At 38.4% G+C, this 18,234-nt stretch overlaps 1 protein-coding gene across 1 annotated transcript in view; it reads right to left on the bottom strand.

Moving 5' to 3' along the window:
- MYO3A (myosin IIIA) overlaps window positions 1-18,234 on the bottom strand; it is a 159,219-nt gene that overhangs the window by 52,250 nt on the left and 88,735 nt on the right. Inside the window, exons 16-18 of the mRNA XM_018057111.1 lie at window positions 14,520-14,646; window positions 9,640-9,850; window positions 7,812-7,959 (exon numbers count right to left, since the gene is read on the bottom strand). Of these exons, the coding sequence (XP_017912600.1) occupies window positions 7,812-7,959; window positions 9,640-9,850; window positions 14,520-14,646 (486 nt within the window). The remainder of the gene's footprint in view (window positions 1-7,811; window positions 7,960-9,639; window positions 9,851-14,519; window positions 14,647-18,234) is intronic.

The raw sequence follows: 18,234 nt of genomic DNA, 5'->3' as shown, positions 1-18,234 counted from the left end.
GAGTTATTATCTGCAGTAAAGCTGAGCTGTTCAGCATATGAAATCCCTGCTCTGTTCAGGTGTCCCAAATTCTTTCTGAAAAAGGGATCATTTTAAATATATATCAAGGAGAAAGGAAGTGAGAAGTTGTGTTTGTTAGAAAACTTCATGCCTGAGATAAGATTTCTTTGTTTTGCAATGAATTTTGAGTGTTTGGTGTGGACAGAGTAGAAAGAAAGGCTATGGAAGATGCATCCACAGCTACGGCCTACACCACAAGCTTACATATTTTGGGTCAAAATGTCACCCCAGGAGAGATTCAAGATTACTACACTGTCCTCAGACTCACACAGCAGCATAGAAGGGTAGCTACCATCAACAGATAGAGCCATGGATATTTAGGGTTAGGTGGGACCAGGGCAGGTAGAAATAAAGATGAAAAAGGCAGAGTTCCTGTCCTCTGCATGAGCGCTAGGTCGCTTCAGTTGTGTCCGACTCTTCGCGACCCTATGGACTGTAGCCTGCCAGGCTCCTCTGTCCATGGGATTCTCCAGGCAAGAAAAGAGACATGGAGTGGGTAGCTGTGTCCTCCTCCAGGGGATCTTCCTGACCCAAGGATTGAACCCACGTCTCCTGCGGCTCCTTCACTGCAGGATGCTCTACCACTGAGCCATCCAGGCCCTCAGAGCACAGGAAGAATGCCCTCTGCCTTTCCATTTCAACCTTTAAGTTACCTCCTCGGGCTCCCTTGTTTTGTCTCTATTCTCTTTTCCAGTTGTTGCATCTACGAGGTCTATAGCCTTCCCGTTCGGGAGTGTCTACGCTGTCCCGCTGTCACAGTCTCTGTCACTGCGGCTGCCACCTGCGCCAGTGCTACCATGCTCTTCACTTTCCTTCCTTCCCGATTTAGGTTGATACTCCTTGGCCTTTCTCTTTCTCTCTTTTTCCTCCCTTCCTTCCTCTCTCCCTCCTTCCTTCTTCATTTCTTTCAATGAGATGGAGCCTGTTTTCTTCTGTATGAGAGAATACTTTGTTCGGTTCCTGGTTCTTTTCAACTTTATTTGTTAATGAGAAGATGCTCGGATGGGTATCAGACACCTGGATTCCGTCCTGGCTTTGTTTAATCAGCCTGTAACATTGGGCAAGTTATCTATGAACTGTATAAATGATCTACTTAGGTTTCTTCTGGTTTTAACATTTCAAAATGCTGACACTACCTGAATGTGTTGTAAAACTTAATAGATAAATGAATGTGTTGTTGACAGAACATTTGCAGGGGGAAAGAGGCCACACATATACATTTATTCCCTGACATCTGTCTTTTAGTAAAAGAATTCTTACTCACCAACTGCTCATGAGTGTACATATTCATGAAAATGTTGCCCATGTGGAAAGAAATCATTGAGAAGTTATTCATTCGAAGAGAGAATGAAAACCTTTATAGGCTGAAAATCTGTGATTTTGTGTGTTATCAATACTCGAGGTGAATTATACATTTATTACAGTGAAAAAAGAAATTTTGCCACTTTTTATGCTGAACTAATTTCAAACTAACAGAAAAGTGGCAAGAATGGTACAGAGGACTTCTCGCCTTTTATCCTTTCCTAGCCTTTTATTACATTTGCTTTATCATTTGCTCTCTTTCTATATATACATATTATTTTTAGTAATAATATTTTACTGAAATAACTTTTTAAAAAACTAAAAATGAAGAAAGCAAAGTGGCAAATATGCATGCTGTAAAAACCTAAATAAAATTTATGATTGGAAATATATTTCTTTCGGTGTTTTCTATTCAAAGCTGATATCAATGGTCCTGCTCATTTTTACATTAATGTTTATAGCAAGCCAAAGGGAATATTGATCATCAATTTGAGATGACATAGGTCTTTAATCCAGAATTTGACAAGTAACCTAATGAGGCAGTATTTTGGATAATTCCTAATAAGTAAATATATATATATTACATTTTACATATATTTCCCTGGTAGGTTGGACAGTAAAGAATCTGCCTGCAATGCAGGAGGCCAGGGTTTGATCCCTGGGTCAAAAGATCCCCTAGAGAAGGGAATGGCATATCACTCCAGTATTCCTGCCTGTAAAATTCCATGGACAGAGGAGCCAGGCTATAGTGTATGGGGTTGCTAAGAGTCAGACATGGCTGAGAGACTAACACACACACAATGAATTTTGTAGAAAGGAGATTTAATTGATGTTCCATAGAATGGCTCCTTTTTTTTTTTCCTGAAAAAAGAGCTGTACAATATATTTTGAAATGGTAAGTCTCACCTAGTCACTTTTTGTACATGGTACCTTGAAAAGTGTTTAAAAGCCATAAAGGATTTAACAAATTTATACTCCACTGACGCTGATTTAGGATAAGGAGACATTGCACTGGAATCCAGACATGTAATTTTCTTTACACCAGGATCTCCTTCACCTTAAACTAGTTCCCCTTTACTGTCCTGTTTCACTCTTCACCAAAAACTTTCCTGGTTTGTCGATACTGTCCTCTACCCTCACATGTAGAAAACCATAGTAGCTGTATACAGATCTATGCTCCTAACTGTATATCTCATTCAACATTATTTTTATTCATAATTAAAATGTTTTAAAAATATTATCAAATTATAAAAATAAGTACCACACATACCCACATCCCATGCAGAGCGCTGACCCACTTCCTTGATGGAAGAGGAACAGTGTGCGTCGTGAGTGGTGAGTGAGGGGCGGGAAGGACCAGGAGTCCAGAAGGCAGCCTGTGAGAGCCAGAGGGAAAACGCATTTTGCTCACAGCCAGGAGAGGCTTCAGGGATGCGCCACGTGCATCTACTCATTTAGGTACCAGCTTCCATACTTAGGGCTTCCCTAGTGGCTCAGACGGTAAGGAATCTTCCTGCCATGCAGGAGACCTGGGGTTGATCCCTCAGTCGGGAAGATCCCCTGGAGAAGGGAAAGGCAACCCACCCCAGTATTCTTGCCCAGAGAACTCCATGGACAGAGGAGCCTGGTGGGCTACAGTCTACGGGGTAGCAAAGAGTTAGACAAGACTGAGTGATGTGTGTGTGTGTGTGTGTGTGTGTGTGTGTGTGTGTGTGCGCGTGCATGTGTGCATGTGTGTTCCATACTCAATAGGTGAGAAGTTTAAGGAACATCTGGTATGATCTCAAACAGTAGCTGAAAATTTGGCCAACCATTTATAAAGGAAGATTTGTTGTATACCAAGGGTTTCTTCAATGTACAGTCTGTCAATGCTGATAAGGCAAATGCCTATGAAATGGCCTTTACCCCTTGGAGAGCACACAGAACACAAATGCCACTACCACTGCACACACATGGTGCAACAGGGGAAAAAGCTGGATATAAAATAAAAATTCACACTTGCAAGCAAAACAATTTGAAACGTATAAGGGGTTTATTTTTTATCAGATGATTGATTCTTTTTACTTTATGATGCTAAAAAAGTGGAAAGTGTAGATACTATAAAATTGAATGAATTTTTGTTCTTTGCAATTGCCACAAATTATGTGTTGGAGCCCACGTCCAAGTCCTCAAAAGCTTTAAACTTTAGAATATGAACAGCTGGAGATAAAATTCATACACATCACATTCTGAGATAGGTCACTTATTGCATTTATCGCTTCCATTATGTGCTGTAAATAGCTTCCTGCTTATAAAATGACTTCTGACTTTTAATTTTAAACCCACGGGTACATATATGAATCACCTATGCATATTATATATATAATCCTATCCTTTAGAGAAACAACTATTAATAGCTCACTTTAAAAACCAACTCTAGTTTGGTTAATAGAAAAATGTGCTAATGGATCAGAAAGCTTATCCTCATCAATAGGCACACAAGGAAATAGAGTGGATCTTCAGGATTCTAGAACAATGCTCTGGGGCATCACACAAGAATTCTGAGTCTAAGGAACAATGGTATTTATTCCAATCCAAACTCATGCCCGTGGGGGACTAATCCATGGTTGATATTCATTCTCTTTAATTTGAATTGTAAACTTCTAGGAAACAGACATCATTTCTTCTGGTCTGCACCACAATGATTACACCACAGTGCACGATTAAACGGACAAAACCCATCACTACACACCAGTCTGACTCTGACTTGAAGAGAACGTCAAGCTTTCTATCACTCTTTGCCTAAGGTTGAGCTCCCTTCCACATGGAAGAAAATCAGAAAATAAGCAAAAACAAACCCCCAAGAAGCAAAATCTTGGCTACAGATTACCATGGAGACTCACTGTGAGGGCTATTACGAAAAGCTGCCTCCCTTAGTAGAAATGCTCTCTTTATCTGTGGTAGCTAATACACAGCTACATAAGCATTTCTCAGTTACATATAAATCTTGCCTTCACAGGGAAGTGACAGAATGAAAGGAAAAGAAAAAAAAAAATCAGGTGCACCCGCATGTTAAAATCAACAGAATCCATGACCATTCCTGTGTCCACTAGATCACAGATTCATTGACCTGGTCACTCAGCTGCCAATGTTTGGTCCATAAGATCATGAAGTAGGGATTCTCTGGTCCTTACCCCATGAAGGCACTTGAAAGGATTGGAAATGGCCTTAATTCCTCAAAATGCTTTGCATAATCCTGGATTTTAGTCGCATTTGTAATTTGCTGGAGCAATTTTGCGTTGATTTTGTCTTGAAAAACTCTCAAGGATATTTTTTTTAAAGTCATATTAGAGGAGTTTCACTTGTAGCAAGCCCAAACACAAAAGAACTAAAAGCATTAGAATGATAAATGAAATTCAAGGCTGTCAGTCAAAGTGAACCATAAACTAACATTCTATTAAAAGTAAAAAGTAAATAATTGTTGAAAGATGTACATTGGGTTAAAGGCTAGTTCCAATAACACCAGGTTCTAAGCTTAATCCCTCAAAAAGAAGACTAACAGAAGCCTAGCAAGACACATTATTGATTAATTAAGCAGACAGGAAATGCATCAAGATGTACCAGATCCCATGAAGCAGGTAACCGGCATAGATTCCTATCAAAAAGTCCAAACCACCCTCTGTTGCCTCAAGTTTACTTGTTTCAATTTCTGATTAGCATTGATGCTGTGGACACTGTGAATAACTAAAGCAAGATGATATTGATTTAATAAATACTCATTGAGCATTTGCTCTATGTCAGGCTCTGAAGATAGAAAAAGAATTAATATATAATCGCTCAAGGAGCTTTCAGCCTCGTGAAAGAGAGCAAAAATGAAAACCAAATATTGTGTTGTCAAATGTCACATGTTTTTACTGGAGCATAAAGGAGGAAGGAATAAGAAAAGTCTCAATGGGGACTTCCCTGGAGGTTCAGTGGCTAAGACTCCACACTCCCAGTGTAGGATTCCACCCCCTGATCAGGGAACTAGATCCCACATGTTGCCACTGAGCGTCTGCATATCACAACTAAAGTCTTGAGTGCCACAACTGAAATAAAGATCCTGCTGCAACTAAGACTTGGCTCAGTCAAATAAATATTTAAAAAAGAATATGTCTCACTGTTTTTTGTTTTTTGTTTTTTTTTTTTGAGTAAGCTAGTGGTTAGAGATGCCATTCTATGAGAAAGAATATAAGTGGGAGGAAAAGATGAATTCAATTCTGGATCAAGTTCTGGAAGTTGTCCTTACAGGAGGAGGATCAGAGAGGCATGGGATTACAGATGAGGAGTGCAGCATCTCTAGCACATAGGGAGTAGCTGAAATATTAGAAATAGATTCTTGCCTAGTGAATATGAGAAGATATCAAGGATAGAACTCTTTGGGAGCTAGCATTTAGGGCAGTAATTCTCAACCTTGGCTATATTCAGTTGGACTAGACTGGAACCTCAATGGCACCCCACTCCAGTACTCTTGCCTGGAAAATCCCATGGACAGAGGAGCCTGGTAGGCTGCAGTCCATGGGGTCGCTAAGAGTCGGACACGACTGAGCAACTTCACTTTCACTTTTCACTTTCATGCATTGGAGAAGGAAATGGCAACCCACTCCAGTGTTCTTGCCTGGAGAATCCTAGGGATGGTGGAGCCTGGTGGGCTGCCATCTATGGGGTCGCACAGAGTCAGACACGACTAAAGCGACTTAGCAGCAGCAGCAGCAGTCTCATACCGAGACATCTGACTTAAATAGACTGGGACAGGATCTGGGCACTGGAATTTTACCCAAGTGATTCTAATGTGCTGCCAGGGTTAAGAACCACTGATGTATGGGTTGGTGCAGGAAGAGTGAAAAAAGGAAATCATCAAAGAGGAAGAGAAACAGAAAGTGTGTTAGGGATGCCCAACACGGGGTTTTCCAGAAATAGGAATCCATCAACAGGGTTGAAGATACAGAAAGACCAATATAGAGACTGAAATGTTTCTGATTTTAGTGACTGATGAGATTAAGAAGGGCCATTCCTATACAGTAGTCAGATGCTATAGACTCAATGTACCCAGGTGGGGAAGAAATCAATATATTACAAGTGAATGTTGAATATGTTTTCATGGACCTTGATTGTGAAGGGAAGAGAGAGGGCCATGGCTACAGACATAAGCAGGCTGAGGAAGGGTTTTGTTTCTAAAGACTTGAAAAGATTTCATTGTATAACTAAGCTAAAGGATGGCACTAATGGAGAGGCATGGAGAGGGTGAGAGAAACAAGAATCTGGGGTGGATGAGAGCTGTGTAAATACAGATAAAATCTTAAAATCTTGCCCTTTTTATTAAAAATAACTTTTATTTTGTATTGGGGTAGAGCCGATTAACAATGTTAGGACAGTTTCAGGTAAACAGTAGAGAAATTCAGCCCCAAGAAACGTCACAATCTAAACATTTTTTGTGCAACCACTGTTTTCAAAATGTGATTTCAAAGTAAATTTGCAATAAAGCTAAGTATTTTGAATAAAAAAAAAAATCCATGTACCTCTAGTTTATTTCAAATTTAAACAAAAACTTCAATTTTAAGTTGAACACACAACCATATAACAGTAAACACACAACAGTATAATATTACTTACAGGAAAAATGATATGCTAAATGATATAAAATATGACTATTTCTTTTAGGCTTGATTAACTAAATAATTTTAATACTACATTTTTGCCAAATGCAGTTCAAGTAACACTCTGATTTTTGAAGCTGAATCATAAATTACTTATTGTACTCTGACAAAATTACCATCTCATGGCGTTTACATCAAATCCATTATCTTGTGTTCTGTTGCTTAGCAACCGGAATTTTGAAGTTTAATGCATTTTACGTGGGTATTTAAATTCCAAACAGAATTTCAGCTTTGCAGTCTACAGAAAGAAATCCCTAGACACATCTGCTTACTTAAGTTTCCAAATTTCCTTTGTTTGCAAGGGCTCAGATATGTTAAGTTCGAAGAGTCCAGCGATTTTTGGTGGAGCACATTCAACATCAGTTATCAAGACATACTAAATGCATACCAGCTTTTTAGCTTGTTTTTATTTTTACTAGGAGCATGGAGCAAAGGAAATCTTTTTGTAGTCTTTACTAAATGTTTCAGGCATTAAATCTATGATTTAGATCCCACTTCATAGTACAATTCTCCACAGAACACACACTGCATGTGTGTATACTATATATAACTTCCCTGGTGGCTCAAGCATCTGCCTACAATGTGGGAGGCCTGGGTTTGATCCCTGGGTCGAGAGGGAAGATTCTCTGGAGAAGTAAATGGCACCCGACTCCAGTACTCTTGCCTGGAAAATCCCGTGGACGGAGGAGCCTGGTGGGCTACAGTTCATGGGGTCGCAAAGAGTCGGACTTGACTGAGTGACTAAACTATATGTAACAAAGCATCTCAACTCACCTGTTCCCAGGCGAATATGTGTTGGTTGAAATAAAACTGAATTTGTTCATTTGCAATGTTAATGCACAGCTGCTCAAAGGAATTTTTTTTGAAATTTTCAAAGCCAAATATATCCAGAATGCCAATGCTTAGTTCATCACCATTGCCACTGGAAAATTAAAGAGGTATTATTTTGAGCTTTTATTTACTTTCTTAGGAGGTAATTGAAAGCAGGGTATCTCTGAGTCACTTTTGTGATTTAGCTAAGAAACTATATATTATTAGAACACAGAGTGAAATTTTTCTTAATTGAAAAAGTTTCCCTCCATAGAACATAAAGTAGGTAGCATTCATTTTAAGATGTAGACAGTACAATATTTTCCCTGTACTTCAGAAACTATTTCCATACTATCTTGAATACTTAAACAAAATAACCTTTTTGCCCTATAGGTTTATAAACAAAAAAATCACAGCCCCGAGTGAGTCATGAATCACAGGGAAAACCTACCAAGCACTCAGAATACAGCATGACTATGTTCCATAAAAGCCATACCAGAAAAGCAAAAACTCTGTGAAAGAGCATTTTGTCTCTCATTTTAGAACAATTAAAATGTCCCGCTAAAAATATTTTACTTAAAGAACAGTTATTTGTTTTTGAATTATTCACTTGTCATTTTTAATACAGAACACACAGTAACCTGGAGAAAGTTATAAATACATATTAATTTATTTTATAATGTAATACTTTAAAATACAATTAAACACTATTTTACAATTCACTATTCCGGATGCGTTCTTTGCCCCGCTCCTTCACAAAGGTTGTCTCTGCTCATTGATTTTGAGGGACAGATAGTCAAGAATGTTATTCCTCCACGTTCTTAAGTCCCTTGAACAGTTTGAATGATATGGCGTAGTGTGTATTGTAATGGAAAAATAACAATGAATTGCAGGCCTGAAATATGTATAAAATGGTCTTTTATGCATAGTAAGCACGTGCGAATGAGATGACCTTAAGGTAGAAATCCATCTTGTTCTTCACATACCAATTTCTAAAGATTGTATGATTTACAGAATAAAGCTGTGGATGTAAGTGTGAAGATATATCTCTGCATAATCCCTGGTGTATAGACAGGCCATAGACTTACCTTATATTTTACATCGGTTATGGTCACATAATACTACTGCTTGTACCTTGCCACTTATGAGTTTATCTAGAGCATTTCTGAACCAAATCTCATTGGAGGTCATATGTACCCTTGTTAGGTTAAAGTATGAATAGAAGTTTTCCAGGACTTTCCTGGTAATCTACTGGTTAAGACTCTGCACTTCCAGTGCAGGGGGCACTCAGGTTCAATCTCTGGTTGGGCAACAAAGCTCCCACATGCCATGCAGTGCAGCCAAAAAATAAATAAATAAGATAATATAATAAATAAAAAAGAAAAGAAAGCTTTCTTTTGCCTTGAAGATTTAATTCAACCCCTCAACACAAAGAACTGCTGAACAGACATTCTCTGCAAGTATAAAATGGTATATACGCTTCACAGTACACCTTCTAATTAAAAGAACATGTAAAATGATAGTGGGAAGTCACACTAAAAAAATCACTTTCTATTATGTTTATTCGCATTGCTACAGTTTTTGTTCCAGCAGTTCTAAGAGTTTTACAGCCACATGGGGCAGTGAAGTGGTATCATTAGGAAACAAAGCAGATCTACTAGAAATATAACTTTAAAAATCAAATGATACTAGTTAGAAATATCTTCAAAGGAACTCATAGAAAAATCAGTAAATTAGAAAGCAGATTTACATCACTTGACATTTGGGGAGCATGTTCAATGAAGCTTTTTACCTGGGTGATGCCTCATGCTTCAGTAAGCTATTAATGCGGTTGACTATCCAACTAAATAAGCGTCCATATAAAGTTTTAGCCATTGCGTCTCTGACGTCAGTAGCCTTCTCTACAGTGTTGGGTCGTATGATGGTTTCTCCTCTAGTGACCACACAGTGGGAGGTGAGAGCTTCTTGCAGCTCATCTACTTGAATGCAAAGCAAAGCAGCAGCTAAAAATAAACAAATAAATAAACAGAGGTGTTGTTAGAAGACTTTATGACAATGAAGTCAGTCCACAGAGAATGAAAATGTCTTAATTCACCTTCTTTAAATGACATGAAATAAGCATATGAGTGTTTTATAATATAAAAAGAAGCTCCTATTCCATAAGAATTCTATGTCTCTTCTTGATTATCTTTCTCCACTTACCTTGACTGGTTGGCTGCAGGCTGTTGTATAACATAGCAAGACCCAAACCAAACTGACTGACAGAGCACCCAACTGCACAAGCCAGTGGTTGTTTAGGTTATGTCAAACATAATTTCACTAGTTTATGTTAAACAATTTAAAGACAATGAAAACTTCTGTATCATTTGATTGTGATTATACAGACACACTTTGAAAATACAGAAATTAATTGTCAGGTTACCTAGACTTAAGGGATATATGCAAACAAATGTCTTTTAAATAACATTTACAATATAGAAACAAAGGAGAATAAAATATCTTAACATTTTTATCATACTACTTATCAGTTATATATGTGAATCACTAAAGTTTGTTAAAACGTGCTGCCTGAATATTTAATACTTACTGATAATTAAATATCAGAGAACTTTTAAATGAATAATACTTAAGTTCAGTGAACAAAACTCATTTTTAATATAATAAACACACTTAACCAAACTATTACATGACAGGCTAATTTCTCCAATCAGTTGTTCTCCTTTTAAAATATTTTGAATATTTTAAATTTACTTTTAGCACTTGGGAAAAGATATTTCTTGACTACGTGGCTAAAATTGTTGAGCCTTATTTAAACAAAATATTTTTTTCACATTGTATAAGTAATACTGGCTCAATGCAGAAATCCCTACCTTCAAAGAAAACATTCTGTGTTTCTTTCCTTTGGGCTATGTTTATTGCTACTATTCTGCACAGACATTTTATTTTAATATCTTAAGCATGTCCAATTTTGTTGAATAGTATTTGTTAGTATCATTTTATTTTGATGCATAATATTCTGACATATATCTTAATGTATCCATTTTTAAATTGTTGGATGCTTAGGTTGCTTCCATATGGTCACAATTGTAAAGAATGTGAGGATAAATATTTGGGGCACGAATCTGTATTCCTGTCTTGTATTATTTTCTTAGCATAAATTGCCTAAATTTAGCAGTTTGTTCAGAGTATATATATGTATCAACATATATATAGTGTTGAGATACACTATTGCTCTTCAAAAACTCTAAACCAACTATACTCCCATCAGTTAAATGAAAGATAAATAATTTCAATACAAGATCACAGACTTCAGGGATTATTATTTTTAAAAATAATGTTTTCTTCTTTCAATTTGTGTTTGGTTCCTAGAAAAGCTGAATACTTTCTTCTTTTCATATTTTTATTAGTGACTTGTTCTTATTTTGTACACTGCCTCTTTTTTCATTGATATATTCATCTCTTCCTAACCAATTTATAAGTTTAAAGAGAAAATGCTTTGATATATACATTGCAAGTACTTTTCCTCATTTTTCATCTGCATTGCAATTTATTTTCCTGCTTTTAGGGTAAAACTTTTAATTTTTATGTAGTCAAATATCTACTTAAAACTTATATGTGATCTTCTCACATGAAGTCCTTTAAGTCTTTTCTCATCTCAGGAGTATATAAATGCATTTTGTCCTGTACACTTATATATTTACTTATTTGCATTTATATTGATACACATTTGGAATTCCCTTTGTATGTGGTGTATGAGAAGGATTCAAACCCCTTGTCCTTCATATGGTCAGCCAGTTGCCTGTCCCTAAAACACTGATTCCCTCATGATTTGTAATGCCTTTTCTGGTAATTCTACTTAGCTCTGTTTCTGATTAATGTCTCCTGTTTTGACTGGTACGTCTATTTCTATTCCCCCATTATTCATTCATTTGACATGTTTATCTACTGAGCATCTACTGCATGCCAGGCATTTTACCTGGGGATATACTGCTAAGTAGAACACCTTGGAAGGCAAAGTTCTCATCTTGATGGTCATCATCCAGAGGAAATGAGAGGCTAATCAAGTACAAGTGGGAAGATAGAGGCAGGGTGTGGAAAAGGAGAGGGGCAAGGAGCGAGAGGGAGACTGAGATCCCATGGATACATGTGGTAAGTGATTCCTAAATGAACTGTGAAGGACAGCCTGGAAAAGTTCAAGAATTACGGTGGAATGAACCACTGGGAGGTCATTCAGTTCAGGTGAGAGGCGCTATGTCTTGGATGAGAATAATGATGATGGAGATAAAAAGAAGAGGCCATATTTGTGAGAGAGTTACAGGAAAGGACAAAACTGGTGCCTGATTGAAACCATGCACCTGTAAAACCATCCAGAGCCACAGCCTTCATTTGCAGATAATTCCTTGTATCTTTAACTATAAATCATTTTCATGTAAATTAGCAAAATTTCTGTTTCCCATGAGTGGTTGTTTCAGAAAGTGGTTTAATTAATTTCAACTATATCAATATTAACATTTTGTGACCCATATGACTATCTCCTGCTATACAAAAATAGGTTGTCAATCATTAAAATCATTGTTCAGTTTGGTGGTAATTCATGTACTTATATCTACATCATAGCTTTATTGCAGCTCATTCTGTTGGTGCTGATAAGTCATCTAAATATGATCAGACTGTGAGGTTTGAATTTTATCATGGTATTTTCTGGCTACTCCTTCCACTTCTGATAACCTAATATTGTATGAGCCAATTAAGTTTTCTTTATATAGGAAAAGACAAACAGGTTACATGCCAACCTCAGACACATCTGCTGTGTTACTCAGCTGGTTCCAGATACTCAGTAGGATGAAGGTGATAGAGATCTGTGGATAGGTTCAGACCAGGATGGTTTGGCATTTGGCTCTCTGAAATCACCTTAAAACATCTCATTCTGTTCATAAGTGAGTATAAATCAGAAAAATATATATACAGTAAGTCCCCTACATATGAACCTTCAAGTTACAAGCTTTCAAAGATGGGAGCTTGCATCTGATTCCAGCAAGGAACCAGAACCTGTGCCGTCAACGTCAGGCATGAGTGAAATTGCAGCTTGCCCTCCGTCTCCTATTGCTGATGATCCTTTTTCTCTACCGCCTCCCACCTCGTCTCCCTCCTCCAGTCAGTAACTCTACTTGCCTGTTCCCTTAATGCCAACCCATGCATGCCTCCTGTACTGTACTGCTGTATTTTTCAAGATACCACACTGTAAGATTTAAAATGTTTTACTTTTTGCTTGCTTTAATGTACTGTATGGTGATTGCAGCCATGAAATTAAAAGACGCTTACTCTTTGGAAGGAAAGTTATGACCAACCTAGATAGCATATTCAAAAGCAGAGACATTACTTTGTCAACAAAGGTCCATCTGGTTTTTCCAGTGGTCATGTATGGATGTGAGAGTTGGACTGTGAAGAAGGCTGAGCACCGAAGAATTGATGCTTTCGAACTGTGGTGTTGGAGAAGACTCTTGAGAGTCCCTTGGACTGCAAGGAGATCCAACCAGTCCATTCTAAAGGAGATCAGTCCTGGGTGTTCTTTGGAAGGACTGATGCGAAAGCTGAAACTCCAGTACTTTGGCCACCTCATGTGAAGAGTTGACTCATTGGAAAAGACTCTGATGCTGGGAGGGATTGGGGGCAGGAGGAGAAGGGGAGGACAGAGGATGAGATGGCTGGATGGCATCACGGACTCGATGGACATGAGTTTGGGTGAACTCCGGGAGTTGGTGATGGACAGGGAGGCCTGGCGTGCTGCAGTTCATGGGGTCGCAAAGAGTCGGACACGACTGAACGACTGAACTGAACTGAACTGATGTACTATTTGTGTAAAAAGTTTTACAAATCTATTACAGTACAGAACTATATAGCTAACTGTGTTAATTAAGTGCCTAAGCTAACTCTGATGGACTTATGAAGAGAATGCACTTACAAATGCACTCTTGGAACGGAACTTGCTCATATGTAGGGGACTTACTATAAATTAAATTTTATATCATATTTCCCAGGTTACAAATGAAACTTTAACAGATCTGGAATTGTGGGGCATAAGCCAATATTAAAAATAAAAATAGGGTATATTCTAAAAAAAGTTTGCCACAGGATGGTATCGTGAGAAACTTTAAATTACTGAAATAATTCATTAAACTCAGTCAATATAAGTTGATTTGAAGCAAATACCATGATGTACTTTACTTGCATAGAAAATGACTCCAAAATGAACCAACCCAAGATGAATACGTATAAAACTCCATTCAGTACAAAAATAAATATTCAGATCTTCATTACTTATAAATGACAGAGATGACAAATTTACACAATAACAACTTCAACTCTTTTTCAGATCAGTTTGCTAAATCTTAATTATGTTTTCTGTACTTTTACACTGAAATGCAAATAGCTCCTAAAATAGTCACGAAAGCCTAGTCTTTAGAAATGTTTCCTATAGTAATTAGCTAATTTATAGACACAAATATCTGTTTTAAACAGTGGACCCTGGAAACTTCACTTGATGCAAATTGAATTTGACTATTCTTTTTTAGGGTTCCATAAACTTGTACAACTGCCCCGATGTGACACTCTCACCATGTCATCAGATGTTTTTTAGGAGTTCAGTTTTGAATGGAAGATAATAAAACTCACAGTTCTCCAGAGCTGCATGATTCGAAATGTGGCTCTTGTCAATCTGGTGTTCAGTTGCCACAGAAGAAAATTCAATGTTTCCAACGTTCAAGATTGCAGCCAGTATACTGTATATACTTCCAAGTTGCTGAAATACAGCATGGAAAGGTTAGCAGCTCTCTCACCTTGAGAACAGCAAAGCAGTGACTGTGGCTGCAGACGGACCAGGAAAGAATCCAGGCTCCAGCATAACAAGGTCATCCCACGGGCGACGATGCCGAACTAAGAGAAGCCAACTGGCCTCCCTGGTCCTCTCATTCTACTCAAATCATCAGTGCTGGCTGAAATGCGATCTTCAAGAACTGTAACTTTTTACAATGTTGAATGAGGACAACTAGGTACCAAATTACTGTTTTCAAATTATTATGAAATGACTAACTAAAAGGGACTTTTATGCCCCTCCCATTCTGACTAAAACCAATTTTTTAAAATAAAATGTTTCATAGAAATTCACCACTTTGTGTGATGCTTTAAAATATTTTAAAACTTACTTCACAAATATTATTTGGTCACAGTGGAAGCCACAACTGACAATCCAAAGAAAATGTACTATATTGTGAATTTAGACTGTCATAGAAAATATAAGGAAACTTAAAGCTGGGGGAAAAAAGACATTCTCATCTTCGACAAAAGACATATGACTCTGTGCAAAGGGAGACAAATAAAATTCCTGTCATGACATGATAAAAATTGCCTCTAAATGAGTTGACTCATAAAACTACTAATCATTTATTTTAAAGCTATGGCAAGAAAACGGCTTAGGGAATCATGTGTTTTTAAAAGTTTTAGAGTTCTCTAATTTGTGCTATTTTTAGAGAATATTTTATTTTGACTTGCCTGTCAATTTGCATGGCGTGTGCTGAATCACAAATGTACAAGAAAACTAAATCCCAGGGATATTTAAAGGGACACACACACCATGGGTGCTGTCAACACCAATCAGAGAAAGACAAGGACAGAGAAAGAAACAGGGAGAGAGAGAGAGAAACATTCTCTCTATTGGAGAGTCACCAAAATTGTGAAAGGCAGCAAGCTGTGCTTACAGGATATGAAAATCAAGCCATTTAACTTTATCTTGCAAGTTGCCTCTTTTCAAGATGAAGTTGAAGCAACTATGGACAAAGGACGCATCCAAAGAAGCCAGAGAGATGACATAAAAAAAATCAGGAGTGGGATAAAAAGGAAGTGAACACCCACTCAATTTAATTCCACTCTGTCCCATCCAGGACAGTCTGTCTTGTTAACTCTTGGAGCCTCTGCTTCTAGGTGGGAGACCAGTACCTTCTAGGAGGGTCACCTTGAACTGGACTAAAAATCTTCAAAAATATTTAGCAGTAATTGTGCTTCAGCTCCAGAAACAGATGTTATATTTTCTTTCCTCCTAAGCTGTGTGTTTGGATATTCAATAAACACTGACTATGTTTAAGCTGAAACCTGCAGTTTTACATAAATGAATTACATTTGTCACTAGACTCTGACTGCCAGACTCGTTTCCTTGTATTGTGACTAAATGTTGCTTTGCCAGGCAACGGGAAGCAGTTGAGGCAAATAGAACTGAACCATTTCCTCTAACGACTCGGACTTGGAAGTAAACAAACCAACAAACCAATTAAAACTGATACCCTGCTTCTAAGATAGCAACCTCTGGGGGAAGGAACTGGTAAAAAGATAAGTTCCTCTGATGATGCAAAGCAGGAAAGGGAGCTATAAAGAAGCCCAGTTCTGGGTTGGCGGCAGAAGCTGCTTGCTGGGTGGACAATGTGCTTCCAGTCTGGAGGATGCGCTGAGATCCAGTTAACCTCTTCTGTTTCCCCCTAACCAGGCAACCAACAGAGCCAGACCACAGTTCCAAGGGGCATCGACCACTTGCTACATTCATAATATGACCAACGATTGGAGACAAGAGTAGACACTGCTTTTTTTTCTTTATTCACTGCATCCTCTTCTGTTTTAAGAGCCAGGATACCCCCTAGTGCTTAAATTGACTTGTCTCCATACCTACAAGCTGTGGGTAATGGCACAGTTCTGGGGAGGTTAGGGAGAGGGAAGGGGCATCCCAGGTGGAGCTAGTGGTAAAGAACCTGACTGCCAATTCAGGAAACACAAGAGATGCAGGTTCGATCCCTGAGTGAAGAATCAGATCTCTTGAAGGAAGAAATGGTAACCCACTTCAGTATTCTTGCCTGAAGAATCCCATGGATAGAGGAGCCTGACAGGCTACAGTCCATGGGGTCACAAAGAAGTGGACTAAGCCTGGAACAGGGTGGGCATGTGGAATCACCTGGAATGTCTCTCGGGGCTTGTCTGAAATCTCTGGGTGGCAGCCATATGTCACTTGGAAAATGGCTGAAACTCATGCCTTCCCAGTCGGGGACTTTCTCTCCCAGACCTGAACTACCTATAAACACACTAATTTCACTAGTAATAAAAATGTCTATTTTATTAGGAAACGTGTTCATCAGGATCATCCCTAACTCCAAATGTTCAGGCCAGATTAGTATGGTTCCCAAAAGGTAGTCAGGTGAGGTTGACAGCACAGTTTTTAGTGTCACATGATGTCCACTACCCAGACCTCATGGCTACAAAAGGGCACAAACCACACCATTCTTCACATGAGATATCCACAGTGAGTTCTATCATCTCAGTACTCTCTCAATGGTTCAACTCCATTCTGTCCTCATTTTTGTCCCAAATCTCCAGCAAAGGCTGTGATCGATCAAGCAAACTGTCCTGTCCTTATATATCAATCTAATCGCTATGTTAACCTTGGCTGCTCCTTCTGCTTATTCTCCTCCTCCACCCTTCCTCCTTCTTTTACTTTCTTTCATAAGGGTACAGTAGAAGAATGAGACTTATGCACTGGTCCTTTACCATGCATCTGTTGCACCCGTAGAAAGTTCTTCATTTTAACACGTTACAGCTAAGAGCAAAGTCAGCAAGCTTCCCTAAACACCCTCAGAAATCTTAAAAATGAATTCTTTTTTCCATTTCAAAGCCTAAAAGCTATTGAATGCATCAACAGAGAGAAAGTCTCCAATCATATCCTTTCTGCCTATAGACCACAGAACCACTGTTTCCTGATTTGCGCTGCAGTTTATAGAGTGGACAGTCAAAGTTCCAGGCAAGGTCCATGAATCTTTGGAAAGAATGAATTATCCAAAATAAATATGGCTGAGCTGGAGCCTCTACTTCCAAACCAAAAAGTTATCAACTTCAGCCAAGGTAAGTAAAGTATTTACCTAAGGATGCATTCAACTCGAGCTTGTCAATGAGTCTACAGTATGTTTTCCTCTTGTCCATTTAGCTCTTAATCTTCTGGCAAAAACTGAAAACTCTTTGGGAAAGTCATGGTAACGATTCTTCTCTGATCCCCAGAGGAGCCATTTCTCCTTGGCTGATCCTGAAAACAGCCTTCCAGGTCCCCTAAGGCTCCTACAGCTCTCACCCACTCCTTCCCACAACAGGCTCATTCACCTAGAAACACAGAAGCAAAGTATTTCAGAACTCAAGGGGGACTCTAAATTCTGGGGCTGTGAAAGCAGCCTGGTAGGGAGTCCTCCCCACCCCCCACATCACATCTGAATTCCTCTTGGTTATGGAGAAAGGCCACACCAGAAAAATTAACTCTAAAAGATGAAACATTTCCTGATGCAGAAGGATTATCTTGGTTTACCTA

This window comes from Capra hircus, chromosome 13 (assembly GCF_001704415.2).
Source record: "Capra hircus breed San Clemente chromosome 13, ASM170441v1, whole genome shotgun sequence".
In the NCBI taxonomy this organism is placed as follows: domain Eukaryota; kingdom Metazoa; phylum Chordata; class Mammalia; order Artiodactyla; family Bovidae; genus Capra; species Capra hircus.
This window is presented reverse-complemented; position numbering and strand designations above follow the sequence as displayed.